The 18,114-nt window shown below is 67.1% G+C and overlaps 3 protein-coding genes across 3 annotated transcripts; 1 reads left to right on the plus strand and 2 right to left on the minus strand.

Annotated features, from left to right (window-relative positions):
* Positions 1-495: 495 nt before the first annotated feature.
* GRB7 (growth factor receptor bound protein 7) lies at positions 496-5,464 on the minus strand (the record flags this gene model as incomplete). Its single annotated transcript, XM_079547056.1, has 15 exons — positions 496-642; positions 721-814; positions 1,034-1,121; positions 1,224-1,284; positions 1,367-1,483; positions 1,567-1,647; positions 1,849-1,947; positions 2,070-2,180; positions 2,255-2,392; positions 2,547-2,624; positions 2,702-2,823; positions 2,888-3,044; positions 3,125-3,269; positions 3,349-3,493; positions 5,419-5,464. The coding sequence occupies 15 exons, from the start codon at positions 5,462-5,464 to the stop codon at positions 496-498; spliced, it is 1,629 nt and encodes a 542-aa protein (XP_079403182.1).
* Positions 5,465-5,608: 144 nt separating this feature from the next.
* Positions 5,609-7,481, plus strand: MIEN1 (migration and invasion enhancer 1; the record flags this gene model as incomplete). The annotated part of the gene is given in 6 exon segments (XM_079547187.1): positions 5,609-5,656; positions 6,341-6,436; positions 6,438-6,568; positions 6,742-6,839; positions 7,219-7,295; positions 7,398-7,481. Coding segments are annotated over 6 exon segments (534 nt in total).
* Positions 7,482-8,908: 1,427 nt separating this feature from the next.
* ERBB2 (erb-b2 receptor tyrosine kinase 2) lies at positions 8,909-17,588 on the minus strand (the record flags this gene model as incomplete). The annotated part of the gene is made up of 27 exons (XM_079547309.1): positions 8,909-9,252; positions 9,325-9,580; positions 9,716-9,886; positions 9,958-10,055; positions 10,129-10,275; positions 10,350-10,425; positions 10,503-10,658; positions 10,734-10,919; positions 10,994-11,092; positions 11,164-11,286; positions 11,358-11,496; positions 11,582-11,629; positions 11,700-11,860; positions 11,949-12,039; positions 12,130-12,262; positions 12,349-12,548; positions 12,631-12,721; positions 12,806-12,879; positions 12,964-13,090; positions 13,316-13,432; positions 13,514-13,655; positions 13,740-13,852; positions 14,173-14,241; positions 14,356-14,493; positions 14,945-15,113; positions 15,204-15,355; positions 17,501-17,588. 27 exons carry the CDS (start codon positions 17,586-17,588, stop codon positions 8,909-8,911), a joined length of 3,708 nt encoding a protein of 1,235 aa, XP_079403435.1.
* Between the last annotated feature and the right edge of the window lie 526 nt (positions 17,589-18,114).

Raw genomic sequence — 18,114 nt, forward strand, 5'->3', positions numbered from 1 at the left:
GGCGTTGGAAAGGGGAGAAACAGGAGCTCTGAAAAAATAACGTTTATTCTCATTTTGTATAAAACACATCACAGTTCGACTGGCCTTGGGGGGGCATGGGGAGGTGTGGTGGGGACCCCAAGCCCCGCATCCTCATGATGGGGAGGGGAGCATTCCCACGAGCCCCCTGGAGATGGGGGTGAGGGGTCTGCAGCCATGACCCCGTGAGAATGGAGGGGCTGGTGCTGGGGGGGGGGACAAAGTGCAAGAGTGTGAGGGGCCACAGCAGCGGGGTGTGGGGTGAGCCCCCCTCGTCCCTGCGCTCACTGCTGCGAGCGGTGCCCTTGTGTGCCGGCAGGGCTGTGCTGTGCCGTGTTGGCTGTGTCGAGCTGTGCCAGTGCTGCTGCACGGCGCTGAGCTGTGCCAACCTATGCCAGCAGTGCCGTGCCAAGCTGTGCCAATTTCTGCCGGCGATGCCATGCTGAGCTGTGCCAAGCCGTGCCGGCAGCGCCAGGCTCATAGGGCCACACAGGTGCAGTAGTGCCGCAGCTTGCAGGGCAGGATGCCACGGTTGATCTGGTGGAACTCCACGAGCTGGATGAGGTCAGCAAAGCGGGTCTGTCCGTCGTCCATGGTGAAGTAGAGCCGTCCCTCCTCCTCGCTCTGCCAGGCAGGTGAGCATCAGGCCTGGCTGTCCTCCCCACAACCCCCACATACCCTCCCCGCAGCCATGGCACTCACCGGCAGGATGAGATAGTGCTTGACTTTCTGCAGGTGGCACAGGGACAGCACGAAGCCCTTGGGGTTGCGCTGGCTCTCCCGCACCAGGAACACCCTGCGAGCCCCAGAGCAGAGTCACCCCAAAGCCCCGAGGGGCCAAGTGTGACCCCTATGTCCCCCTCCACCTTGCCATCCTATCCCCCCCAACCCTTGCCCTCCAGGACCTCCCTATACCCCCTGTGAGCTCTTTATGAACTGTGGGACCCCACGACCCCCAGCGGCCGTGTGCACCCCAGGAGTCCCTGATCCCCTCTACGACCCCCCTGTTCCATACCCATCCACCAGCCCCTGGCGGCCGATGAGCTGCTGGGTGTCCTCCCGTGAGATGCGCCCGTGGAACCACGGCTGGGTGCGATGGATGGCTGCAGGGAGAGGAGAGGGTCACCAGGAGGAGACCCCCACCCCTCCAGGCAGGAACCCCTGAGCTGGGGGTCTCCATGCTCCTGCCTACAGGCGTTGCTCACCAGCACTGAGCGGAGAGCTCTGGCAGGCAGCAGGCAGGCTGTACCGGTGTGTCGTCTTCTTCTGGCCGTGCAAAGCAAAGCAAGCAGCAGAGTGAGCTCACGCTGAGGGGGGGTCCCGCTCCCAGCCTGTGCCCCCCACTCACCCTCCAGGCCTGCGCCTCCTCCAGCACTGCTGTCAGCACCTCGCTGGGGTTCTCAATCACCCGCCCTGTGCACCCTGAGAAGTCCATGGCCACCAGCGCGCTGTCTGACACACTCTGCTGTGGGGACAGTGACAGCGAGCTGGGGGGCGGGGGGCACCCTGTGGATCAGAGCTGCGCCTGGAAGGGTGGGGGGCACTCACCAGTGGCGTGGGAGTGATCCAGGGGTGCTGGCTCAGGCGTGCCTGTGCTTGCTGGTAGTTGCGGTAGAGCTGCATGCCGTACTGGGGGTGCCCCAGGGGGGCAAGGCGGTGTGAGTCTCCCTTTGTGTCTCCCCAGTGCCTCCCAGTGCACTTCAGCATCCCCCAGTCTCACCCACTGCCCTCCCAGCACCCCACCAGCACCCCTCTAACATCCCTCAGCATCCCACCAGCATCGCTCTGGTACCCCCCACTGCCCCCCAGCGCCCTCCAGCTGGGGCTCACCTTGAAGAGGCGGAATGCTGCTATCCAACAGGTCCGACTCTGCTCATCCTCACTGCAGAGCAGCTTCAGGCCCTTCACCCCACTGCGCACCTTGTAGGGCTGTGGGGCGAAGCCAGATTGATCCATCGCAAAGCAGTCCCCCAAAGCCCCCAAGTCCCTGTCACCCCTCAGTGAGCAAAGACCCTGCGCAGAGCTGGGTAGGGTGCCCAGAAGGGGCGCACCTTGATGCAGAACCCAAACTCGGTGGGTGTCCCGTAGTGCTTCTTGCCCTGTGTCACGTAGTAGATGTTGGACTCGGTGAGGTCGGCGAAGTACTGCAGGTGCCGGGGGTCCTGGGGCCGGGGAGGGGGCATCAGGGGCTGCTCCCACTGCCTCTGGGCTCGGGGTGCCCTTGACTGCACCTCACCTTGGACGTGCCCTTAGTGGAGTAGTAGAGCCCCGAGCGGCGCAGGGAGAAGTAGAAACGCTTCCAGACCTTGCGACTGGCCTCACGCAGCTGCAGGAAGCCCTGCACCTCGGGGCAGCTCCCGGAGTTCAGGAAATTCTGGGGGGGAAACAGAGGCTGAGGGGCAGCCAGGCACAGCAGGGCCTCATGGCACGGATCGGTCCCCGTGGCACAGTTGGGTCCCAGCGTCACGTTTGGGTCCCCATGGCATTGTTGAGTCCTCACAGAGCCTCCGAGCCCAGCGCCATCGTACCTGGATGAGCTCCGAGTGCGCCATGCTCTTATTTGCCTCCAGACAACTGGACACCATCACCTCGGGGAAGAGGGACTGCTGGGGGGAACAGGTGGGTCAGAGGACGCCTGCGGCTCTCCGTGGGGAGACGGGGCCCTGTAGTGTGGCTCACGTACCGCGTTGCTCTTGAAGAGCTCATACTTGGCGAAGTTCTTGCGGAAGACGAAGCGGCTGTCAGCACCAAGGGGCCACATGCTCTGCACCTCCACCACCGACTCGTGGTCCTCCAGGCAGCGCTCTGTGGGGACAGGGGCTCAGCGGGGGCCGTCACCGTGCCACGCCGTGCCGTGCCGTGCACTCACCCAGTGCCAGGTGCTGGTGCAGCTCCACCAGGGCCCAGCTGTGGTCGTGCAGCGCGTGCGTCCTCTGCACCAGCATCTCGCAGAGCTGCCGTGCTGTCGTGCCTGCTGACACCTCCAGTGAGCGGCACGACCCGTCCTCGCTGAACACCTTCACCAGCTGTGAGACCGCGGTGGGTCAGGGCCCCGTTATCCTGCAGGAGTCCCCAGGAGCCCCCAGACCCACCGCCGGGCACTCACGTGACAGGCGCCTTCACGGGGGGGTCCCTGCCCGCCGGGGGGGCTGCTGAGGATTGGCGAGTTGGAAGGGCTGCAGAGCTCAGGGAAGGGGTTGGGGATGTTGGGCAGTGATGAGGCACGCGGCTCCTCCTCTGACAGCGGCCGGCTGTGGGGCAGAGATGGGCTGAGCCCCCGTCTGCCCCCCAGCCCACCCCACACCGCAGGGCTGAGCCCCTCGCACCCACCTGGTGCTGTGGATGAAGAGGGGCTGCGAGCGGCGCAGGTCGGTGGCAGGCGGCCCCTCGCCCACGTCCCCCTCCTGCTCCACGCTGCCCACCTCGGGGGGGTCCCGGACACAGCTCTGCTGGGCCCCCCCGTCCATGGCATCATCTGAAGGGCAGAGAATGGGGGCTGCAGCTGGATCCCACCCAGCAGCATCCCAGTGGGTTTCACTGGTGCTGAGTGCTGTGAGTCAGTGTGGGGGTGACTCAGCACTGCTCCACCTGCACCCTCGGCGCCCCTGGCTCCTGCCCACCCCCAGGGGGCTGCATGCTGCCGGCGCTGCTGTCCTCAGCCCAAAGATTCGGCACTGCAGTGAAGAGCGCAGCTCCATATGAGACAATGGAGAATCTCCCACGCCTCCATTTCCCATGCAGGAGGCGCTCCAGTGCTCCAGCATCACCAGTGGGAGATTGGTGGTGCCAAGGCGGTGGGTGAGAGGGCTGCACCGAGCCAAACTGGGGCAAACTGGGCTGAAACCAGCCAAGCGGGCTGAACCGGGCTGGGCTGAGACACGCTGGGCTGAAGTGGGCCAAGCTGGGCTGCGCCGTGTCGTGCCGGGATGAACTGTGCCGTGTTGTGCCGGGATGAGCCGAGCCGCGAGCGCCGCGCCGGCACAACCGTCATCACGGCGCGGTACGGCCCAGCCCAGCCACCTCCTCGGGTCCGGCCAAACCAGTTCTGGAGGCCGCTCCCAGCTCCACCTCACCGTGCTGGCATCCGTGCCGCGCCGGGGCCGGGGGCGAGGAGACGGAGACCGCCGTGGGAACGGCCCCCCGCCGCGCCGTGCCGCCCTCGCCCATGGCTCCGCGCCCGCTGCCAGCACCCACACGTGCAGGGGGACGCGGGGACACGGCGGTGCTCCAGGGGACCCCGCGTGGCTCTGCCTGGCACGGCTCGGTGTGGATGGGCACGGCCTGGCATGGCGCGGCACACGCTGCCCAGGACAAGCAGAAGCAAGCAAAGCCCGGCGCAGCGGTGCGGCCGCCTGGCACGCGGCACACGTAACACACGCGTGTGTGGCACCGTGCCGTGCTGGTGGCACTCGGGGTTAATCATTCACCCGCGGCCGCTCCAGCCCCACTTCCCGATGGCGATGTTGTGAGATCCAAGTCCACGGCTGGGTGGGCACCGGGGCCCTGCCTGCGTGGTGTCACAGCGCCGTGGCACTGAGATGCGCGGGGCCACCACCATCCCCATCCCCGTCCCATCCACATCATTATCCCAGCCTCAGCCCCATCCCACTGCTCTCTCCCCTCATCCCAAAGCCCTGCCAGCTCTGGGTGCTGTGGGCTTGGTGTCCCTGCCTAGTTCTCAAAGTGGAGACACAAAGGGGATAACAGAGGTGTTGGGGGTGGGTGGGGTGTGGATGGGGACCTCACAGAGCCCCACATCCACCAGCCCCTCACCATGGCCTCGGGTTACCCCGACCCAGTGGCTGTGGCAGGGTGGTGACAGCAAGGGGGGACATGGAATATCCCTGGGGTCTGGGACAAAGGGAGGGCCTTGGGGCTATGGGGTGGGAGGAGCAGGGCCACCGGGGTTAAGGGACACAGGGCTGCGGGGCTGGGAGATGGGGGTCACCGCACTGTATCCCATAGGGCCAACACAGTCAAGGATTGGTTCCAATGGCCACTACAGTTATGGGACAACATACTGGGGCCATTGGTTTTAAGGAATGGGGTCTGAGGTCCATCAGGGTTAAAGAGACGGGATCCCAGGGCCGCCAGGAGGAAAGGGTGGGATCCCAAGGCCACCAGCGCTATAGGGCACGGTTTCCAGGGCCACCAGAGTTATGGAATGAGGTTAGAGGGTCACCAAGGCTACAGGGACGGGGTCCCATGGGCTGCGGGTGAGGGCTGGCTGGGTGCCGGTGCCATAGAACTGGGATTCCTGTAACTACGGGGCGTTGGCGGCAAAGGAGGAAGAAGAGGAGCCGGGAGGAAGACGAGGGGAAAAGGGCCGGGATGGGGGAGATGGGAGCAGTGCCAGGCGGTCCCCCAGCACAGGGACCCCCACCCCAACCCCGCTCCTACCTGCAGCTCTCGCCGCTTCCTGCCGCCCTCCCGCCGGACCGGGCATTCCTGTTTTTCCCCGGCTTTATCTACCTGCGCCAGCGCCCGCCCCCGCCTGACATCACAGCACCGGGGCGGCCGCGGCCCCACAACGGCCCCGCGATGGGACCAGCCCAGCTTTGGTCCCACAGGGGATGGGGAGTTTCCCACAATGCACTGGGGTGACCCCGAGGCCGGCCAAGATGTGGGGCAGAGGTGGGTGGGATGCAGGATGGGGGGGATGCCTTCCCCTGCCCGCCTCTGCCCCGCAGGGCGGCCAGCCAAGGTGTGGGGCGGGAGCCTCTCAGTGGGAACCATATGTGGGGGGCTGGAGTGGGGATGGGGGTCCCCAGTGGCATCTGTGGGGGTCTCCTGGGTGATACGTGAGGCACACATGGCTGGAGATGCATTGAGGGTGCCCGTGGGTCTCCATGGGGGATGTGGGGTCCCCGTGTGGCTCAGGGGTGTCCCTGTGGGTCTGGGGGCCTCCCCCATAGGAGGCACAGGGGATCCCTGTGGGGTGCTGGGGGTCCCAGAAGGTCATTGAGTCTCCAGAGGGGGGTCCCCATGGGGTTTCCCTCCACGGAGGATCCCGAGGGTGCCCTGGGGGTCCCGTGAGGGTCCTGTGGGGCTGCGGGCTGTGGGTCACACCGTGGGGGTCCCATGGCAGGGAGGTCAGTGGAGGTCCCACAGGTGCAGTGCAGGCTCTGTGGTTCTGTGCACATCCCCCGTGGGCTTGTGGAGCTCCCGGAGGGTCGCTGTGTCCCCAGGGGGGTTTCTCTGTGTCCCCTCGAGGTCCCTCTGTGCCCCACGGATCTCCGCGTGTCCCCATGAGGTCCCTTTGCGTCCCCACGCTCCGCAGGGGGCAGCGGCACGTCCCGGTGCTATACGTCCCTCCCGCCAGCAGAGGGCGGTAACGCGGAGGGAGCGGAGCAGACGAGAGGGCGGTGCAGAGCGGCCGGAAGCTCCGTGTCACGTGGCGGCACCCGGAAGCGGCGGCAAGGAGTGCGGCCATGAGCAGCGGCGGCGGCGGCAACGGAGCGGCGGCCGCTGGGACCGAGACCGAGGCCGGTGACGGTTTTGTTTCCAGTTCCGGTTCGGAGCGGCGGGTCCACATCATGGTGGAGTACTGGTGAGGGCCCTGCCACATTGGGGGGGGGCTGAAGGGCCCTGAGGGGCTGCGGCGGCGCTGGAGGGGACGAAGGAGCGCGGGGAGCTCCGGGCGGGATGTGGGGCTGTGGAGCGGGGAGGGGAGAGAGGAGGGGAGAGGAGGGGTGCAGCTTTTGGGTTCAATCCCACCCGCAGCGAACCCTGCGGCTTCGGGGCCACCTACGAGGAGCTGGCGAGCGCCGTGCGGGAGGAATATCCCGACATCGAGATCGAGTCCCGCCTGGGGGGCACCGGTGAGCTCCGGGGCGGGGGGCTTCGGGGGGGCTTTGGATTTTCCTATGGGAGTATAGGGGCTCCCGGGGGGCTTTGGGTGTTTCCCATGAGGAAAGGTGCGTGTGTCTGTCTGTGTGTTTCCCCTCCCTGGTGCTGCACTGGGTCTCAGCCCCACCTGCTGGGGGGTGCTGGGACTGAGCCCGTTACAACCTCGCACAGAGGTGGGAGGGGGGTGGAGGGAGGGGTTGTACCTCACTCCCTGAGCGCTGGAGGCCGTGAGCTGAGCTCAGCCCCATATCTGTTCCCCACGGGATCCCTCAGCCCCATCCTGCTGCGGTTTGGGGCGGTGGGGATGGGAGTGAGGGGGGGGCACAGCTTATGGCTCCCTCTGTTTACAAGGCGCCTTTGAGATTGAGATTAACGGGCAGCTGGTCTTCTCCAAGCTGGAGAACGGAGGCTTTCCCTACGAGAAGGACGTGAGTACCCAGCCTCGTGCCCCCTGGGCCGTGTGGGGGGGTGGGGGCTCAGCGGTGTGGGACAACTGAGAGCCACACATGTGCCCCCCCTCATCCCCGCAGCTGATCGAAGCGATCCGCAGAGCCAGGAATGGGGAACCGCTGGAGAAGATCACCAACAGCCGCCCCCCCTGCGTCATCCTGTAGCCTCGCACCTGGTGGGGGTCTCCTGTCCCCTCAGCACCCCGTGCTTTGCTGCTCCCTGTTAACTTCCTGCACCCCTGGGGACGTTGGAGGAATGCGGGAGCATAAGGAGGGGAGCTGCCATGGTGCTGCTGTCACTGGTCCAGCTCTGCCCATCTCCTGAGGCCGCGTCCACACCACACCTGGGCTGTAACCGTGGCACTTACCTGCCTGCTCCCCTCCTGCCCCTCCCTCCAGCAGCAGCACAGAGGGGCTCATTCTCAGCCCCTGGGGGGTTTGGGGCACTCAAAGCCCCGCTGCTCCCTGACCTGTGAGGCCAGTGAAGGCCCAGCCCAACCTGACCGTCAGAGGGGACGCGGCGGCTTCAGAGCTCCCAAAGGTTGATGCAGAGGAACGTAAACTTGAGTGCGGTTCGTTAATGATTACAGCTTCTCTGATCACTGTTTAAACAGGTACGAGGGCAGCAGGGACCGGCTGGCCATGGGAAGCCCTGCTTGGCTCAATCCCCACAGCCCCGGGGTTCGTTTAACGGCCACGAGCTTCTCCTGCTGCCCTGTTCCCAGGCTCCTGGCTCTCACCCTCCCCACGTAATGACTCTGCCCTTTGCTGCAGGGCAGCTGAGCCCAGGGCAGCGTGGCCGAGCCGAGGTGGCCTCCCCCTATTTATTATGTACTGTCTGTAAGCCCCACGATCCAGTGCTGAATAAAGGATGGAGGAAAACACTGCTCCTCTTGCCCTGCGTCCCTGGAGAGCGTGGTGGGGAGAAGGGCAGTGAAAGCAGGGCTAGGTCAGCTCCCTGCTGCCCTGTTCTTGGCTGCAGCCCAGCGGGATCAGGGCTTTCCCTCAGTGCTGTGGTGGAAGCAGCTGATGGAGGAGACGGCAGCAAAGCACGCAGAGCCAGCAGAGTAGAAAAAAAAAAAGAAAAAAATCATATACAATGATGAAATATACATCCAGGTGCGACGCCATCAGCTTCACAGGAATCCAGCAGGAGCCCGGGCAGCCCAGCATCCACCTGCTCAGTGCAAGTCAGTGTGTCCAGCGCAGCTGGGCGCCGGGGGGGAGGGGGCTGGGGCACAGCGGTGGCGGAGGAGCCTTTGGGACAGCGGCAGCGTGACGGGTGTATGGTGAGGAGTAGCAGTGTGATGGGGCTCCCAGTCCTGTGCTGGTCGGGGTGATGCTGCTTCCATCTCCCTTATTCCACGAGGAACCGTGTGAGCAGCCATCTCGGTGGGGCTTTTGGGCTCCTTCTGGGGGTCCTCTGCGCCCACCCCTGTGCTGCTGCACTGTCCCACGGTGCCCTGGGCTCTCCTGCAGCACAGGACACCCCCTGCAGAGGGGGCAGTCCCGGCCCCACATCCGCCGCTGGCCTCACGCCGTCCCTCCCCAAGCTGCCTCGGTGAAAGGGGGGGTCCAGCGGCGGCCCTGCCCTACACAGCCACGTCCTCAGGCTCAGCCAAACCCAGGTACTCGGGGTTTTCAGCTGCCGGCGTGGAGCCGGGTCCACCCTCAGGGCTCCCGGCTTTGGGGGGGTCCTGATTCCAGTAGTAGGGGTTGTCAAAGGCCTGGCTGAAGGCGGTGGGGACCGGCAGCCCCGGGGGGGCCAGGTACTCGGGGTTCTCCACGGCGCGGCCAAAGGGCCCCAGGAAGGGGTGCTTGGTGTCCTTGATCAGCCCATTCTTGCCTTGGTGGCCCTTGGGCTTGTCTGGTGGGGATGGCGGTGCGCAGGGGTGCCGGGGGGGTGATGGCCGCTCCCCAGCCTGATTCACGTACTCTGCAGGGACAAGGGACGTGTCAGAGGCAGAGGAGGGTCCTTGCCTCCCTCCCAAGGTCCCTATTGCCCTACCTGGCATAGTGGTATGGGGAGCTGGGGGGGCGAAGCCCTCGGGGTCCAGACCCTCGCTCTCATCACCCGGCAGCGCAGTGGGGTCCTCGCTGTACCGTGTGGCCGGGGGGCTCGGCAGGGCTCCCTTGGCCCCAACATCCACCTCCAGAGCCTCTGGCACAGGGCACTCTGGCCCCTCCACCAGGCTCTGCGGTGGGAAGGGGAAGGCAGCTGATTCCTCGCCCTCTGTTGTGTCGGCTGGGGTTTCCGCCGTGCTCTGAGGAGGCAAGAGGGCATGGAGTCGGGCACGGCGCCGTGGGGTCGCACGGGGTCTGCGGGGTCTCCAGGTAGCGTTGGGGACTTTGCACCCTGTGGACCCTGCAGCAGCACGCTGCCCCAAGCTGCCCCATACCCGCGTGGAGGAGATGCGGCTGCGGTAGGCAGTGGAGGTCTCGGCACTGAAGAAGCCCTGGTGAGGGACCAGGTACTCCTCAGCATCCACCAGGTCGTCCATGTCCTCCTCCTCCAGCAGCGCCCGGTAGAAGGTGCTATCCATGGAGCTGGGCAGCCCGATCATGTCGTTCTGGGGGCGAGGGGGGGGCTGTCAGTGGCTGTTGGGGCACGGCTGAGGGCAAAACCCCCGGGACCCCGTACCTGGATGACCACAAAGCGCTGGGGGTCGCGGGCCATGCGGGAGAACTCGGTGACCAGCTCACGGAACTTGGGCCGGCACTCGGAGTCGATCATCCAGCCTGGGGCAGAGCCGAGCGCCGTGAGGGGGGCGGTGGGATCCTGGCCACCGTGTCCCCACGTCCCCCCACTCACATTTCACCATGATCATGTAGACGTCGATGGTGCAGATGGGCGGCTGCGGCAGCCGCTCGCCCTTCTCCAGCAGGTCGGGGATCTCCCTCGCTGGGATCCCATCGTAGGGTTTTGCCCCGAAAGTCATCAGTTCCCACACAGTGACACCTGAGGACACGGGGACATGGGGTAAGCGTCGCTTTGGGACCCCCTGCCCCACCGCAGCCAGCACGGGAACGCACCGTAGCTCCAGACATCGCTCTGGTGGGTGAAGCGCCGGCGCAGGATGGACTCCAGCGCCATCCACTTGATGGGGACCTGGGTGGGCGGGTGGAGGAGTGAGCGGGATCCCCTGGAGACACCACGCTCCCTGTCACCCCGTCCCCACGTCCCACCTTGCCCCCGTCAGCATGGTACTCGGTCTCGTCGATATCAAGCAGCCGTGCCAGCCCGAAGTCTGTGATTTTGACGTGGTTGGGGCTCTTGACCAGGACGTTGCGAGCAGCCAGGTCGCGGTGCACCAGCCGCACCTCCTCCAGGTAGCTCATCCCCTGGGCGGCAGGCATTCAGCTCTGCACCTCCAACCCCCTGCGGCCCCCACAGCCCCCAGCAGCCCCCAGTCCTACCTTGGCGATCTGCACACACCAGTTGAGCAGGTCCTGGGAGCCGATGCGGTCCTTGTTCTCCCGCACGTAGTCCAGCAAGCAGCCGTAGGGCATCAGCTGCGTCACCAGCTGCACCGTGGAGGTCAGGCAGATGCCCAGCAGCCGTGACACGTAGGGGCTGCCCACCCCGGCCATCACGTAGGCTTCCTGCAGGCAGCCACGGACAGGAGGTCAGGTTGGCACAGACTCCCCAGCCCCGTGCCAGCCTCCACCGCACTCACATCCAGGATCTCCTTGTTGGCCTTGGGCGAAGTGTTCTCCCGCAACACCTTGATGGCCACCGGGATCTTCACACTCTCCCCGTCGGGGATCCAGATGCCCTATGGGGGGGTCGGTGAGCGAGGAGGACGCAGATGGCGCCATCTCACTGGCTGTGCCTCCCACTCCTCACCTTATAGACGGTGCCGAAAGCGCCGGAGCCCAAAACCTTCACTTTCTTCAACTCCGTCTCCTTGAGGATGCGCATCTGCGCTTGGTTGGGGAGAGCCCCGCTGGGCGTCAGCGGCTCCACCAGCTACGAGGGACAGGTGAGTGAGGAGGGACAACTCTTCGAGCCCTCCCCTCCAGGTTGCCCCACATCCCCACCTCGGTCTCCTGCAGCAGCCGCCGCATGGTGTGCTTCCTCTCCTGCTGCCGCCGGCGCTTGACGCAGATGACGGTGATGAGCAGAAGGACGACGACCAGCAGAGCCCCCACCACACCAGCAATGATGGACGTCACCTGGCTGTGGGATGGGAGGTGACAGGGGGCGTGGGGACGCGGTCACCCCCTGATGCTCCCCCGTGGGGTGGGGGTACCCATGGTGCTACCTTGGCTTCTGGTCCACGGGGCAGCCGTCCTCGTCCCGGATGGTGCACCTGATAGAACGCAGGGTGGGTGAGCATCCAGCAGCCCCCTTCCACAGCCCTGGTCACGGTGCGTACTCACGAGTGGGTGCAGTTGGTGGGGCAGAGCTGGCAGACCCCTTCCTCATCCGGGTACTTCCAGATGGGCACAAAGGAGGCGTCCACCTTCACCCCGCTGGGGCAGCGCCGCACACACTGCTGCCCGTCCTTGTAGTGCGCACACGCCACGCACTGATCCGCGTCCTGTGGGGCAGGGGGGCAAGGGGTGGGGGGTGAGGGGCCTGGCGGCAGCGCCATCCCCAGGCTGGTGTCCCCATGTCCCCGTGCTCACCGATCCAAAGCAGGTCTCGGTGCCGTTCTGTGGCTGGCACTCAGGGTGGCAGGGCAGGCAGCGCGTGCCGTTGGTGTGCTCCCGGACGGCACTGCGGGGCGGTGGGAGTGGGATGGGGTTGGGATCGATGCAGGGCAGCGTCCCGCTCCCCCTGCCAGGCTCAGCCCATCCCTACACTCACCCATCCAGCAGGTTGCAGGAGGCCACGCACTCCTGGCCCCGCAGGAAGCGCTCACAGGAGACGCACTGAGTGGGGCCGGGCCCCCAGCAGTGCCCTTGGGCGCACAGGTGGAAGCACACCAGGCCCTCACTCTCTGGAGAGGTCGGACACAGGGTTACCCCCCATGGCCCGGCCTGGGGACCATGAGCAGGGCTGGGAGTGGGACTGGGGGGTCCTCACCGCACTGCTCGGGGGCTTTGTTGTGGGTCTGGAAGAGGCGCTGGCGGGGGTGGCGGAAGATGCTGTCCCAGGGCACCTTCTGGAGGAAGCAGAGCTGGGGGTTGTGGTGGATGAGCACCATCCCACTGCTGATCTCCTGCAGGGCACGCAGCCCCAGTGCCCGCACCGCCAGGTCCTGCAGCGTCAGTGAGTAGGCACCGCTGCCAAGACACAGCCAGGTGAGCACCCACGTCACCCCCGTGTCACCCATCACGTCCCTCCAGGTCCCCGTCCCCATCTCACTTGTGCAGCACACGGCCACGGATAACACGCAGGTTCTGAAAGGCGCCCAGGTCGTCCATGCCGGGTGGCCAGGCAGCAATGTACAGGTACCCTGGGGGAGGGGAGCAGGGGGACACAAGTGTAACCACTGCTCGCTTCGTGCCCTCAGCTCGTGTCCCCATCCCCGAGCACTCACCTGTCAGCTCCTCCAGGCTCTCAAAGACCGATAGCAGCTGGGGGTCCAGGGGTGCTGTGTTGGTGCTTGGGTCCCTGCAGGAGATAGGAAGGGGGAGGGTTGGTGGGACTGCAGGGGGTCCCAGTGGTTCCCTCTGGGATGGGGTACGCAGTGCTTACCCAGCGAAGGTCTCAGGCAGGAAGGCCAGGCTGCCAAAGATCTTGGTGCAGCCAGCAAAGTGCCGGATGTTGGAGGCATTGACGGCACGGACGCCCTTGAGGAAATCCACCCCCAGGCCGTAGCACACTGCGGGGGGCAGAGAGGGGGTGACAGATTCACCAGGACCTCCCCAAAGCGCTGCCTCTTTGGCAGCATGCTGCAGGGCCCCTCAGGGCACAGCAGTCCCTTGGCCCCACTGGAGGCTGGGGCTCTCCAGCACCGTCTCTGCAGAGCTTCCCAGGGAACAGCAGCCCCCCGTGTTGCCCCAGAGCCCCCCTAGCTGCATAATCAGGACCCCCCCCAGGCACTCACCCTCTGGACAAGGCTTGCTGCACTTCTCGCACTTCTGCACATTGTTGACTGTCACCTCTTGGCTGTTCTGGGGGCAGACAAGGGTACAGGAGCCCACCTCTGTCGCAAGGTAGTTATCTGGGGGGCGGGGGGAGGGGACAGGAGGGTCAGAACTGGGTAAGGAGGTGCTCAGACCCCTCCCCGCCCCCCAGCACTCACAGGGGCACTGGCTGACACAGCTGGCACCAAAGGTGTAACGCCCATCGCGGTTGGGCACCGACTCGAAGGTGTCGGAGTTGTAGATGACGAGGGGGGGGCAGTGCAGCTCACAAATCCCACTCCGGTTGAAGTTCAGACAGGCCTGATGGGGAAGGTGGGGGGGGGTCCAGCCATCAGCCCCCGTGTTTGGGGGAATCCCCTGCCCACCCCCCCATCCCTTGCCCACCAGGCAGTCGGAGTGCTTGGGGCCGGTGCAGCCCGCAGCGCATTGCTCGTGGCAGCAGTCCGTCGGCTTCGTGCCCTTGCAGCGTGGGCACCCGTGGCAGATACTGTTGGTCACTGGGGGGAAGAAAAGGGGGGCACAGTGCCATGGGGATCCCTCCTCCAAAGGGAGAGAGACTGGGGAGAGGGGCGAGGAGCTGCGGAGTAGGTGGCATTCCGAAGGTGTATGGGGAAGGGATGCTGGGCATCTGCGGAGCAGGGGTCTGGGGACAAGGGGAAGGTCTGCAGCGTGGTGATTGGGGGGCACCAGTGTGGGTCCCCAGGGCAGGGATCTGGGTGCTACATGGGGTGAATGGAGCAGGGATATGGGAATGCCCAATGGTTTGGGGGGTATCTATGGGGTGGGGGTGGGGGGGTCCAGGCAGCCCCATACTCACGGGTCTGGCAATCCTGGGGGCTGTCGCCCCAGCAGTGCCCCTCAGCACACAGTGCCCTGCAGTCGGGACCTGCAGGCGGATGGACGGCATCAATAGGGAGCTGGGGGGGGGGGGGTAGCACCCCCCAACCCACCCACCTCTCAGCCCCCCCATTGCCCCCTCCCCAGCCCTGGGGCTGCTCACAGGTGCGGCTGCGGGTGCTCTCCACGCGGGTCTCACTGCGCAGCTCGTTGTGCCGGTGGAAGATGTCGGCCCAGAGGATGGTCTCCTGGAAGCAGAGCTGGGGGTTCCCCTCAATGTGCACCCCCCCCTTCAGGATCTCTGCGTGGGGGGGGGGGGGGGACAAGAGCTGCCATCAGCATGGGGGGATGGCCCCACGGGGACACCCAGCCCCACACAGGGGCTTGGAGTCACCACCCAGAGATGGAAGGGGCTGCATAAAATCTTGGGAGGAGTGAGTTCTACTGGGGGCGTAGGGATGGACAACGGGGAATGGTCTTAAGCTAAAAGAGGGGAGATTTAGGTTAGACATCGGGAAGAAATTCATTGCTATGAGGGCACAGAGCAGCTGGGGGTGCCCCCATCCCTGGCAGCGCTCAGGTCCAGCACGGTGAGCTGTGGGAGGGGACATGGGCTGGGGATGGATGGATGGATTTGGGGGTCTTGCAACCCAAACCACGCGGTGATTCTTTACCCCAGCCCTACTCGTGGACCTGCAGCTCCCACGCAGCGACCCCCCATCCATCTCCTCCCCCCCCCTTACGCCCCCTACCTGTGAGCTGCCGCATGCCGAGCTGCCGCAGCCCCACATTGCCCAGCACGGCCAACGCGTAGCGCTCCTGGAAGAGCTGCGTCCCGCGGATGATGCGCAGCCCTTGCAGCCCCACGGCGCTCACGTGGTTCTCAGCGATCAGCACGTAGCCCTGCACCTCCTTGATGTCCTGCGGGCAGGGGGAGAGGGGGTAGAACGGCGGTGAGACCCCCTGGACCCCCCTTCCTTCCCGGTGCCACGCGTCCCCGAATCCTCGCACCTTGAGGAAGGCGGTGTCGGCGCCGGGGGGCAGGTAGGTGAGCTCCAGGTTGCCCTGCACCACCTGACAGCCCTGGTAGAGGTGCCGTAAGGTCTCGTAGTGGCTCTCGGGGCTGGAGGGCTGCAGCAGCTTCATGTCGGTGCCGGTGCACACTGCGGGGATGGATGGAGGGGGTGAGACGGGTCAGCCAAGGCCGGCCGTGCCATCGCCCCCGCGGGATCCGGCCGCAGGAAATGCTGCGGCTGAGGCTGCTGACGGTTATCTGCTCCCAAAAACTTCCGATGGGCTTCCGATGGCCTTCCTGCGCGGCCCCCGCACGTGGCGTGGGGACGAGGGACGCGGGATGCACGGGGATGCGGACCCCCAGCTCCCACCGCAGCACCACCCCAACGTTTCGGCACGCAGCCACGACCCCCACCGCGTGCCCACGTCCGGCACTGGGCGGTCCCAGGGGGCCGAACGCCGCCCCGGCCCCACAGCCCGCACCGAGCGCAGCCCGGGGGGCCCCGAGCGGGGCGGGGGCCGCGGAGCAGGAATGCTGTGCCCACGCCGCCGGGGGGGGAGAAGCCCAGACAACACGCGATTGTTGAGCGGCCCCGGATGGCCGCGTCCCATGGCCGCCTCGCTCCGTCCCCCCCCCCCCCCCTACCCAGTGCGTGGCGGTGGGTCCGGGAGGGGCGGGCCGGGGTGCGGTGAGTCACGGCGGTGGGGTGGCACGGCCCGGCCGCAGCGTCCCGCCGGGAACCGCCTTTTCAGGTCGGGCATGTTTGGGGAGCGAGCGGGGTGACGCAGGCACGGCCCAGCCCCGGCACGCCCGCGGCCCCCGGCGCCCCACCGCCATGCGGGACGGCCCCCCAGTGAAGGCTTTGGGGCTGGGGTCTCTCGAGACCCCCACGTGTCAAGGTGCCCCCCTGCCTCTCCTCGAGCGGGGGTCACGGTGGCTCCCCGTTGTCCCCTCTCACCTCATGGGGTGGGGGCCGCGGTCTCCCCCAACGCTGACCCACGGCTCCACCATCACCACCTCGGAAGGGGAGGCTGAGGCAGGGGTTGGGTACGTCTCGCTCTGCCCTCCGTGCAGGGGGGGCCGCGCGGAGGCTGAGTGACAGCCCCCGGTGCCGGCAGCTGCCACGAGGCCATGGGACAACCCGGGATGCAGCCGCCCCCCCCTTTCCCGACTTCTGCCTGCTGCGGGGCCGCCGAGATGGGGAAACAGCCCCAAGCCTCCAGAACGGGAATCTCTGCCCCTGGGCACGGAGCAGCTACCCATGTGGATGGGGAGGTGGGGACTTTCCAGGTGCCCCCACCCCGAAGGGAACGGCCCCGCGGTGTTGTGCGGCCAAAGCTCAAGGTCTGCTCCACCTGCTGCGTGCGGGCAGGGGATGCCGACGGCGCTCCCAGGGCCGGAGGAAAGCGGTGGGGATGGATCCCAGTTCGGAACCACTGCCATCGCCCTCCCGGGGCTCGGGCTGCGCGTCACCCCCTGCCCTGGGGACAGCGCTGGGTACAGCGGTGGGGACGTGCCACCACTCGGAGCTCGAGCTGCAGGGTGATGGGAGCAGAAGGGACCCACCGAGTCCCCACTTTTTGCCCGGAGCCCCACATCGGGGTCTGCGTGGGGACGGCGGTGGGGCGATGCCCGCCCCGTCCTCGCTCCGGCCGAGGCCCCGCGGCGCTGGGTCCTGCCCCGGCTGCTCCCGTCGGGCCGGGCAGGGTGCGGCACCTCGAGAATGTGGATGGGAGCGACCGGCGGGGACGCACCCGCCCGCCCGCCCACCCGCACCGTGCGGCACCGCCGCCGCCCCGGGGCCCCTCCGTGCCCCGAAACCATCTCCGTGGGACGGGGGGGGGGGGGGGGGGGCTCTCGCGGTTGTGTCACCACACCTCTTGTGATCTGCGGGACCCCCGCGAGCCGTTCCATCCCACGCACCGCGGTGGGGACGGGGCCGTCTCCATTTCGGGGTCCCCTGGGGGACACGGCACAGCAGGAGCTGCGAGCTCGCCCTCGCCGGGGGACACCGGGGGGGGCAACGAGCGATGCGGCCGCCCCCGGCCCCGCGCCTCCCGGCTCAGCCCAATCCCGCGTGGGAACGCCGAGAGGGAGGTGCTGCCCACGGCGGGGAGCCGGGAGGGGGGGGGGGGGGGAACCAGCAAGGCGGGAGGGGTGGGGGTCACTTTCAACCGCAAAGCCCCAGCAGCCCCCCGGCCCCGCTACCCCGACCCCTCCGCTCTCCGCACAACTCCGCACCGAGTCCCGCCGCCGCCCCCCGCGCCCCCGCTGCCCGTCGGGGCGGACCCACCTTCGGCGGCGGCGGCGGGGCAAAGCGCGGCGAGCAGCAGCAGCAACAGCAGCGCGGGGCAAAGCGGGCGGCCGCGGGCGGCGATCATGGTGCTCAGCGCGGGCCGCGGCCCATGGCCCCGCGCCGGCCGCTCCGGGAAAGTTTGCGGTGCGGTTCCGCCGCCTCCCGCCGCGCTCCCGGGCTCCACCTCGCGGGGACGCGCAGCGTTCCTGGGAGCGGGGAAAGAGGGCGCGCCGCGCGCTCCCGCCCACCCCGCGCGCTCCCGAGCACCGGAGGCACCGGGCGGCGTCGGGTCACCGTCCGTCCCGCTGTGCCGGGATCAGCGGCGGAGCTCCCGGCTGCTCGCGGCCGCCCGGCGGCACCGAGGCCGGACATCGCGGGTCCCGAATATCCCGGGCAGCATCGGAACCACGGGAACCACCGGGCGGCTTTGGGCGCTTCATCCCGGGATCAGCGGGGCCCCTTCGACACAGGCAGCACCGAGCCGGACGTACCGGGCACGGGGATCCCGCCGTACCGGGACTCCCGGCTGCTCTCAGTCACCCCATCCCGGCAGCACCGGGTTTTCCTGTCTCGGTCACCAGGGGTCCTGATTGGGGGGGTGCAGTGGAGCT

Source organism: Tetrao urogallus, assembly GCF_951394365.1.
Source record: "Tetrao urogallus genome assembly, chromosome: 26".
Taxonomy (NCBI): Eukaryota; Metazoa; Chordata; class Aves; order Galliformes; family Phasianidae; genus Tetrao; species Tetrao urogallus.